The 10,032-nt window shown below is 48.0% G+C and overlaps 1 protein-coding gene across 1 annotated transcript; it reads left to right on the forward strand.

Annotated features, from left to right (window-relative positions):
* Positions 1–3,734: 3,734 nt before the first annotated feature.
* Positions 3,735–9,211, forward strand: LOC141691407 (uncharacterized). The gene is made up of 6 exons (XM_074496148.1): positions 3,735–4,439; positions 4,824–5,816; positions 5,970–6,533; positions 6,753–7,571; positions 8,115–8,471; positions 9,200–9,211. Exons 1-6 carry the CDS (start codon positions 3,735–3,737, stop codon positions 9,209–9,211), a joined length of 3,450 nt encoding a protein of 1,149 aa, XP_074352249.1.
* Positions 9,212–10,032: the final 821 nt, after the last annotated feature.

Raw genomic sequence — 10,032 nt, forward strand, 5'->3', positions numbered from 1 at the left:
ACTTTCTTTATCTTATTATGAACAACTTCACAGTGAGAGTCATAGAACACCACATGATAACCTCTGTCAGTGATTTGACTGATGCTTAGAAGATTGTGCTTCATTCCTTCCACCAGAGCTACATCCTCTATTACTACCTTTCCAATTAATAAGTTTCCATATCCCAGAGTGTGTCCTATATTTCCATCACCATAAGATAAATCTGGACCAACCTTCCTCTTAAATTCTGACAGCAGGGATTTATTTCCAGTCATGTGTCCTGAACATCCACTATACAAGTAAAGAGTATTTTTCATGTTACCCTGCAATCAGAGGAGTGATTAATTAGATGAATTTTTAAGGACCCACACTTGTTGGGTCCTCATTTTGAACAACTTAAGTTTCTGTGATTCAGAGTTATTTCTGACAGTTTTTTATCAGAATTTGTCTTATCAGAAGTAGATTTAGTAGAACCGGCAGTATTAATCACATAAGCAGTTTTATTGAATTTTGGCAAAGGTTCATAGAAACTACGATACAACTTATGATAAGAACTGCAAGTGTAAATTGAATGCCAACTACTACCATAATGAAAATAAGGATTTTATGGTTTATAAAATATTGATCTACCCCTAACATTAGACTCAGGAATAACAGTTTTCTTTTTCTTACTCCTCCTGCAATCAATAGCAAGATGATTAATATTATCACAGTTAAAACAAGTTTTTCTAGGAGCATTGGAAACAAACTTATAGTTAGATTCCTTAGAAATACCTTGTTTACCATTCCTGTTTCTTTTTGGACTTTTTACTTGAGGTTTGTCAGTAACCTACGATAATTTCTTTTTCAATTTTCTTTTAGACAAAAGTCTTGTGTTCTTTTCTTTCTTAACAGTCTTAATGGTCTCCTTATTTTCTTCTCTTTAAGTTTTATCATTTACTACCTTTTCTTGGGATGCTGAGGTTGAACCCTTCTCAAAAGTAGATTTGGGTTCATCAGCTTCTGAAGAGATAAAGTTAACAGAAGTCTTAAGGGTGATTTTATTTTCAGTGTCAACATCCTTAATTCCATCTACATAGCCAAGACATTCTCTCCAGTTTTTCTTAGAAATCATCTCATGAACCTTTTTTCCTGAATCGGTCCAGGCTTTAAGGGTTTTCCTCTTATTTTCTAATTCATTTTCTAACATACTATACTTAGCTTCTAGTATCTTTGTTGTATGTTTAAATTTCTCACATTCTTTTTGAATTTCAATATAATTTACTAAGTCAGACTCTAACTGATCATTCCTAGATTTTAGGACTTCATTTTCAGTTAACAGTCTATTGTTCTCTAGAATCTTATTCTTAAAATTTCCATGGAGAGACTTAAGAATATATTTCAATTCAGATATATCTTTAGTATCAAGAGAGAAGAAAGAAGTTGATACCTTGTGTTATGCCCGCTTTCGGCCATGGGCCCTAAACAGGTCCCTGTGGGTGCACTAAATAGCTGGACTCTTGTGTGTGGGCTAGAACCATGGATTTATATGACTTGGGCCGGCACATGAGGGCTGGGCTCGCAACATGCGAGCTGGGTTCACATGCGGGCTGGGCTCCTAACATGCGAGCTGAGTTTACATGCGAGCCGGGCTCATGACATGAGAGCTGGGCCCAAGTGAGGACATGCGAGCTGGGCTCACACATGTAAGGTGAGCTCATATTTGTCATTTGGGCTCTCATATGCGAGCTGAGCTCGGTTGTGCCCACGCGAGGTGGGCTCAGGTACCTTCATGCGAGGTGGGCTTAGCTGCCCATACGCGGGCTGAGCTCATGAGCCCACATCTTATAGAAACAGAGGTAACATTATATTTATTGTTTGAAGGTGGTGCGGGCCGAGGTGACCAGGCCGGCCCGCATCGAAAGACTTTGTGTACAACATGGAAAGTGACTCATAGATGACTGAGTTGCTCGTAGATTTCGGGGTCGACACGGGTTGTTCCTACAATCACGGGAAGGATTGCGGAGATGCCGCGAGATTGTAGGAAGCGTGTGGAGCCGATCGAGATTTACGTGACTAATTGGCTGAAGGCCTGACTTTATCGTGGGCTTGGGCTGCACGGGCTGAAGAGTCCTAACCCTAGCCTACGTGACTTGTTCCCCAAGAACTACGTGAGGCTTGATCCCTATAAATAGGGTACGTAGGCACTTGTATGAGACATGAGTCGACACTTGACAGAGAATAACAAACCCTATTCTTTCTTAAGGAGTCCACATACAAGCTCAGCCACCACCAAACAACCTTCCTCCGCCCTCAAACACCGTCCTTGATCTTTGTTCCGCCCATTAACCTCCACAACATTGTTATACGAAATTCTCCCTATAACATTTGGCGCTAGAAGGAGGGGGACGTTCATCTTAGGGAGAAAGATGACCAAAGAAAGCAAGCAAGCAACGACACCAGGGAGCGGAGGCAAGAAGGACCCTACTTTCGAACACACGCCCCCAGAGAATCAGGCGCCACCTCCACCAATTGCAACCGTGGACGGGCAGGCTGTGATGACGTATCTCGAAGGGCTGGCCGATCAGATGAATCAGATCAACGCCCGAATGTCAAAGGTAGAAAGAAGCTCGGTCCGGAACGCCAAGCGTAAGGCACGCCGCCTCAAGGTCTCACAGCGTAGCTGGAAGGGCAAAGGCCCTCAGAAGAAGCTGATCCACGATTTTGATGACGTGGCAACCGAGACCAAACAGAAGAAAGAAACATCACGCGAAAAGGAAGATATACCCCGAGGCCATGATGAGCAGGGCAGCCAGATCTCTACGAGATCGGGGCCGAAGCCAGCTTCATCTGAGGCAAGGTCAACTAGCGTGCTAGACCGAGTGGGTAGAAAACTAAGCGAACATGACCTCAGGCTCAAATTGGAGGATAGTAAGAAGGAGAGAGAAGAGAAAGAGCCCGTGGATAAAAGAGGCTCGAAAAGGGAACGGGCAACGACCCCTCCGGAAAGACGTCAACGCACCTCACCCATAAGGGAGGAGCGACAAAGACGCAGATACAATCGTGAAGAGGAGTCGCAGGACCGAGCTGGAGGAGGGGAACGCCGCGAACGACCTCAGGGCTCACATCATTCGAGTAATGCGGGAGGTGACAGAGAAGGAGAAGTTGTTAGAGTAAGGGACCTGAGAAGGATCTTAGATGAGATGGAGCAAGAGAAGAGAGGGCCCCCTGCTTCGGCTGCCCCCTCTCCGTTTACGGCTGCTATCCGATCATCCCCCCTACCTCGGGTGTTTAGGCACAACCCCGACCTTCTATTCAACGGCGAAGCCGACCCGGCGGAGTACCTTATTCAATTTAACACTGAGATGGAAGTCTATCAGGTGCCGGAGATGACCCGTTGCAGACTCTTCGCGGCATCACTCAGAGGTAGTGCCCAATAATGGTTCTCCAAGTTGGGACCGGCTAGCATAAGAACGTGGAGGCAATTGGAGGACTTATTCGTCAGACAATTTCAGTCGACCCTCCACTATTCGCCTCCTGTGGCCACGTTAGCCAACATCAAGCAAAGGGAGGGGGAGCCCTTGGCAGAATACTTTCGTCGGTTCAACGCCGAGGTCCCCAAGGTGAGAGGAGCCAGTGAGGAGACCATCAAAAATTTCTTGATAGCAGGGCTGAAAGAAGGATCGAAATTTTGGAAGAGCCTCCAAGCGAGTGAGCCGAGGACCTTGGCCGAGTTCTATGAGCAAGCCGAACCCTTCAAGAGGGTAGAGAAATCGATGAGAGAGCTGAAAATCAGCGAAAGCTATCGAGACAAGAGGGACCGATCCTCAAGCCCTGACGAAAGGAGGAAGACATATCGGCGTAGTTCGAGCCCAAAAAAGTCTGCCCGTGGCAAAGAGACCACAAAAGATTCGGGGAGGCCTTATACAAGCAAATGGCAGACACACACCCCTCTGGTAGCCTCTATCGACCACATATATGCTACATATGTGGGGAAGGGGGTATTCAGGAAGGCAACTCCTCTCACAGACTACAATAAAAGAGACACTTCGAAGTATTGTGCATACCATGAGGCCACCGGACACGATACAGCTGATTGTAGACAACTAAAGGATGAGATCGAGATTTTGATTAGACAAGGGAAGCTTACGGAGTGGGTTGTCAAGGAGGTTCGAAGACACAGGACGGATTATCATACCGTCCCTCCTCCACCCCCAGAAGACAAAGAAAGGGTCCCTCGGGCTGGTAGTATTCATATTATTCTAGGCGGGTCTCACATTGGTGGAGACAGTCGGAAGGCGATGGACAGATATGCCCGAGAAGCAAAGGACAAGCCGCTCACCAACGTCAATCATCTAAGCCAAAGGCCCCCGGAGCTCTTTGAAAGGGAGGTCGATGATATCGTATTTAAAGAGAATGATGCAAAATGGGTGCATTACCCTCATACCGATGCCCTAGTCATAAAAATGAAGATTGGGACGGTGAATGTTCACCGAGCAATGGTGGACACCGGGAGCTCGGCTGATGTTTTGACTTATGATGCCTACAAAAAACTGGGATTATTGGATAGAGAATTAACCTCAACAGGTGGGCACCTGTACGGGTTCACGGGAGACTCGATCGGAGTGAAAGGGACAATTCGGCTCCCGGTGACCATAGGAGAGGAGCCTCATGTGGCCACCCAGATCGCTATGTTTACAGTCGTAGACCAGCCTTGTGCCTACAATGTTATAGTAGGCAGACCCCTTATGAGGGCAATGAGGATGGTGACCTCGATCCATCATATGACGATAAAATTCCCAACCCCCACGGGGGTAGGCATCTTGAAGAGCTGTCAATACGAATCCAGGGTCTGCTACAACCAGGCACTCAAAGCGGCCGAGTCAAGAAATGCCTCAAGGGAGGTAGCTGAAGCAGGTGAGTGCGACATCCCCATGGAAGAGGCAGAGGGCAGGAAAAGAATACGTCCTGAGGGCCACGAGACTTGTAATTTGATTTCAATTGAGGAGTTGCCCGAGAACTACTTCGAGCACATGGGAATTCATGTGGAACCACGCCCAGGGGCCTTACTAATGGAAGCATCTCAGCCCATCATGTTGATACAAGAGGGGATTGTAGAGGAAGCAAGTGATGAAGAAGAGAGCCCAGAACAAATCACTGCAACACTTAGGAGAGGGAAGTGGGCACGCAAAGAAACAACAATCACTATGGACCCATCCGACGGAATCACTCGAACTGTAACTGCGACCTCTGAACACTTGATAAACCCGACCCAAGCTCACCAAACCGAGCTCAAGGATGCGGAAGGTTTGGCAATCACGGAAATGGAAAAAACTAGCGAAGCTCGAGCAGATCTAGACCCGAGAATGCCCTCAATGGTCGAGAGGGCCGGGGCCGCGGAGGACACAATCCCGATCTTGGTAGACCCAAATGATCCCTCCAAGGTACTCAGAATAGGCTCTAACCTAAGTCCTGACTTGAGAGAGGATCTAGCCCGCTTCCTAAGGGAGAATTTGGATGTCTTTGCATGGTCACACTCCGATATGATAGGGATAAACCCAAATGACATATGCCACCGGCTCAACTTGGACCCGAAAAAGAAGGGGGTTAGGCAAAAGAGACGGCCGATTAGTGGAGAGAGGGCAGAGGCCCTCAGAGAAGAAGTGGATAGATTAATGGAGGCAGGACTTGTGAGAGAAGCCTTCTACCCCGTGTGGCTGGCCAACCCTGTGCTTGTCAAGAAGCCCAATGGCAAGTGGAGGACATGTGTAGACTTCACCGACCTGAACAAAGCTTGCCCGAAGGACAGCTTTCCTCTACCCCGAATCGACCAGCTGGTTGATTCCACGGCTGGGCACGTGCTGCTTAGTTTTATGGATGCTTATTCGGGATATAACCAAATCCCCATGTATGGGCCAGATCAGGAGCACACCTCCTTTATTACTGATCGGGGCCTTTACTGTTACATCGGGATGCCCTTCGGGCTCCTTAATGCGGGGGCAACCTATCAGAGGCTGGTGAATAAGATGTTCAAACATCAATTGGGGAAGACTATGGAGGCCTATGTAGACGACATGCTGGTAAAATCGAAAGAAGCGAGGGATCATGTCCGCCACCTGGCAGAAATGTTCCAGATCCTAAGGGAGTACAGAATGAAACTCAACCCCCAGAAATGCGTGTTTGGGGTTGAATCGGGGAAGTTTTTGGGATTTATTGTCAACCATAGAGGCATTAAGGCCAACCCAGCCAAGATACAAGCACTACTCGAGATGAGATCCCCTCGACGGGTGAAGGATGTTCAAAGCTTAACAGGACGAGTGGCTGCCTTAAACCGCTTCGTCTCAAAATCCTCCGATAAATGCCAAGAGTTCTTCAAAGCAATCAAAGGAATGGGGAGGAACTTTAAGTGGACCGAAGAATGTGAGGAAGCCTTTCAGAACATAAAGAAGCATCTCAGTAGCCCTCCCATGTTGACCAACCCAAAAGCAGGAGAAACTTTGATCCTATACTTGGCCGTCTCCGACTTTGCAATAAGTGCAGTATTAGTCCGAGAGGAGGATGGTGTCCAGCTCCCGGTATATTATGTGAGTAAAAGGCTAGCTGATGCCGAGACTCGATACACAAGCCTCGAAAAGCTAGCGTATGCTCTGATTCTGGCCTCCCGAAAACTCAGGCCCTATTTTCAGGCACATAAGATAGAAGTGCGAACCTCCTACCCCCTCAGACAAGTGATGCATAGACCAGAATCTTCTGGTCGAATGTTGAAGTGGACGGTTGAGCTCGGCCAATTCGAGGTGGATTATAAGCCAAGGACTGCGATCAAAGGCCAAGCCCTGGCCGATTTTGTGCTAGAATTTCCCCCTCATCAAGAAGTGGAGCCGGGAGCCCTTATTGTTATACCTAGCACAGAAGAAGTTGGACTGGAAAGACAAAATAGTGCCCCATGGTGGAGCCTATATGTGGATGGTGCCTCTAACGGTGATGGAGCAGGAGCTGGAATCGAGCTAATCAGCCCAGAGGCTCACAAAATCAGACATGCGACCCATCTGGCCTTTCATGCAACCAACAATGATGCTGAGTATGAGGCCCTGATCAACGGTCTCAAGCTAGCTTTGGAAATGAAGGTCGAGAATTTGAATGTATTTAGCGACTCCATGATTGTGGTCTATCAGGTAAATGGGGGGTATCAAGCTAAGGGGCCGAGAACAGAGCTTTACCTGAAGTGCGCACAGAGGATAATCGCAAGATTCAACGAGGTGAGGCTGGAACTAATCCCGCGTGGGCAGAATGAAGGCGCGGACGAGCTAGCTAAGCTCGGTTCACGCCGCGAGAGCACTTTGCTAGGGACCGTGCCCCTTGATATACAGAGGCAACCTAGTGTGCCCGAGCACGAGGTGGGCAGCCTCAATAATGAGCTCGGCCCCACGTGGATGACATCTATTCTAGCATACATAAGAGAAGGTTCACTTCCGGATGAAAAGAACGAAGCAAGGAGAATAAAATACAAAGCAGCCCGCTATGTGATATACGACGAGATTCTATACAGAAGGGGGTTCAGTGTTCCTCTTCTGAAATGCATACATGGGGAGGAATGCAACTACATCCTAAGGGAAGTACACGAGGGTATTTGTGGCAATCACTCGGGGGGTAGCTCTCTAGCTCAGAAAATCCTCCGTCAAGGCTACTACTGGCCAACGCTGAAAAAAGACGCCTTTGAATTCTCCCGAGCTTGTGATAAGTGTCAACGATATGCCAATTATTACAACAACCCCGTGGCCTCTCTCACATCCCTCATGAGCCCCTGGCCCTTCTCCATGTGGGGAATTGATCTGATTGGGGAACTCCCGAAGGCCAGGGGAGGCGTCAAGTATGCGGTAGTTGCGGTAGACTATTTCACTAAGTGGGCAGAGGCCGAGCCCCTAGCCACTATCACAGCGAGAAAGCTCCGGGAGTTTGTATACAGGGCTATTGTATGTCGCTATGGCATCCCTTACAAGCTGATATCTGACAATGGGAAACAATTTGATAGCAAGGAGATGCGAGAGTTTTGTGAGCAGCTGGGGATTCAGAAGAGCTTTAGCGCAGTCTGCCACCCCCAGAGTAACGGGCAGACAGAGGCTGTTAATAAAATCATTAAGCATACCTTAAAGGCAAAGCTTGAAGAGAAGAAAGGAGCATGGCCAGAAGAACTCGCCCAGGTCCTATGGTCTTATAACACTACACCCCGAACCACAACTGGAGAGACCCCTTTCTCTCTGGTGTATGGGTGTGAAGCTATGGTGCCCGTTGAAGTGGGAGCAGGATCTTTTCGAAGGGACAACTATGACTCAGAGGCAAACGAGGTCAATCATCGGCTCTATTTGGATATGATCGAAGAAACTCGAGAAGAAGCTCAGATTAGGATTGCGGCATATCAGCAGAGGACAGCTAGGCATTACAACAGTAAGGTTCGAGGCCGATCTTTCAAGGTGGGAGATTTAGTTCTGCGCCGGGTCATGCCAAATACCAAGGTGGTGAGTCACGGAGTCTTGGGAGCAAATTGGGAAGGCCCTTACAAGATAAAATCGGTGCTCTGGGAGGGAACCTACCACCTCAATGATATGCAAGACAAGTTGATCCCAAGAGCCTGGAACGCGGAACACCTTCGCAAGTATTATCAGTAATATTATTCTTTTCAGACTTAGTATTATCTTCAAATATTCCTAAGTCTCGGGGGGTAGTGCCATATAGGTGCCTCCCTGAGACCACAAGCATGTATTCCTTTCACTTCCCATTATCTATGAATAAACGATTGATCTCTATTTGTGCCCTTGATATTTTAACTTCTGTTAATAGATTAAATACCCAGCAGGGGACCCCATCATTGGGAACCCATGCGAGGACAGAACAGTTGTTTTATTAACATGTTAAATCAAGCTGGGCCCCGACCCGCTTGATGCCAAGAACATGAAACGAGCCGGGCCACGGCCCGCTTAGACAAATACGAACACATAGTAGATAAAAGATGTGGATAGAGATATAGGCCCGCGATGCGAGCTCATACCCTGGCCCTCAAAACCATAAATGCGACCCAGGGGGCCCAGCCCTCCATCAAACATACTCAAAATCGCATGATGCGAGGAGAAGACACATGCGAGCTCCTAGTGCGAGCACACCTACAACACCTGCGAGTCGATGCGGGCTTGTTCCACTTGGCATTCTCTTTCAATGGTTGTTTGATTTAAAGATAAAAAAAAAACAGCTAGCACCGTAAAGACATACGCGGGCACAAAAAACTTAGACATTTTATACAAACAAAAGTTAAATAAGTTATGCCCCGAGGCAGAATATTTCAAATACAAGCGCGAGGCGAGAGGGGTGTCCGCTTACCCAGTCAAAAGTCTAGTTCTAATCAAAATTACATTAAGGGTTATCAGCCTCTGCTCCCTCACGATTTTCACCAGCGACCTGGGCCTTCTCGGCCGCGAGCCTAGCCTCCTCAGCAATTTGGGCATCCCTCTCCATCTCCAGCTTCAACTTGTCAGCATGCCTCGCTGTGCTCGCACCCAGAGCCGCCCAATCGAAGTCAGGAACCTTCTTCATAAAGACTTTCATGAAATTCCTGGCCCCCAGGTTCCTAGCATCAGCGAGGGCGGCCTCATGGCCCTCGGTCAGGGCAGAAACTGATCCCTCCAGCTCAAGCACCCTCTCCTCGAGGGCATCCTTCTCCTTCTTACATGCCTCAGCAGCCAGGTCATGAGCCTCCTTCTGCTCCCTTAGGGCCTTGTCGTGAGCAGCGTTCAGATTAACTATCTTCTGATTATAGTTGTTCACCAGCGTAACTTTCTCTTGCCCATGCTCAGCGACCTTACTCTGAAGGGACTTGACTTTAGCCTCGAGCTTTGTGTTGGTCTGGCTGAGGGCTCGCATCTCTCGAGCCTTAGATAACTGACGATAGTATACTTCGGCCGCGGCTCGGGAGAGTGCATCCTGGTTAACCTCGAGAGCAGAAGAAGACCAATCCTTTAAATCCTGCTCGCTGATGTGACCTTGGGCGAGCCGACCGAATGTGGTCGCAACCGCATTGGCAGAAGA

The sequence above is a fragment of the Apium graveolens genome, chromosome 10 (genome assembly GCF_009905375.1).
Source record: "Apium graveolens cultivar Ventura chromosome 10, ASM990537v1, whole genome shotgun sequence".
Taxonomy (NCBI): domain Eukaryota; kingdom Viridiplantae; phylum Streptophyta; class Magnoliopsida; order Apiales; family Apiaceae; genus Apium; species Apium graveolens.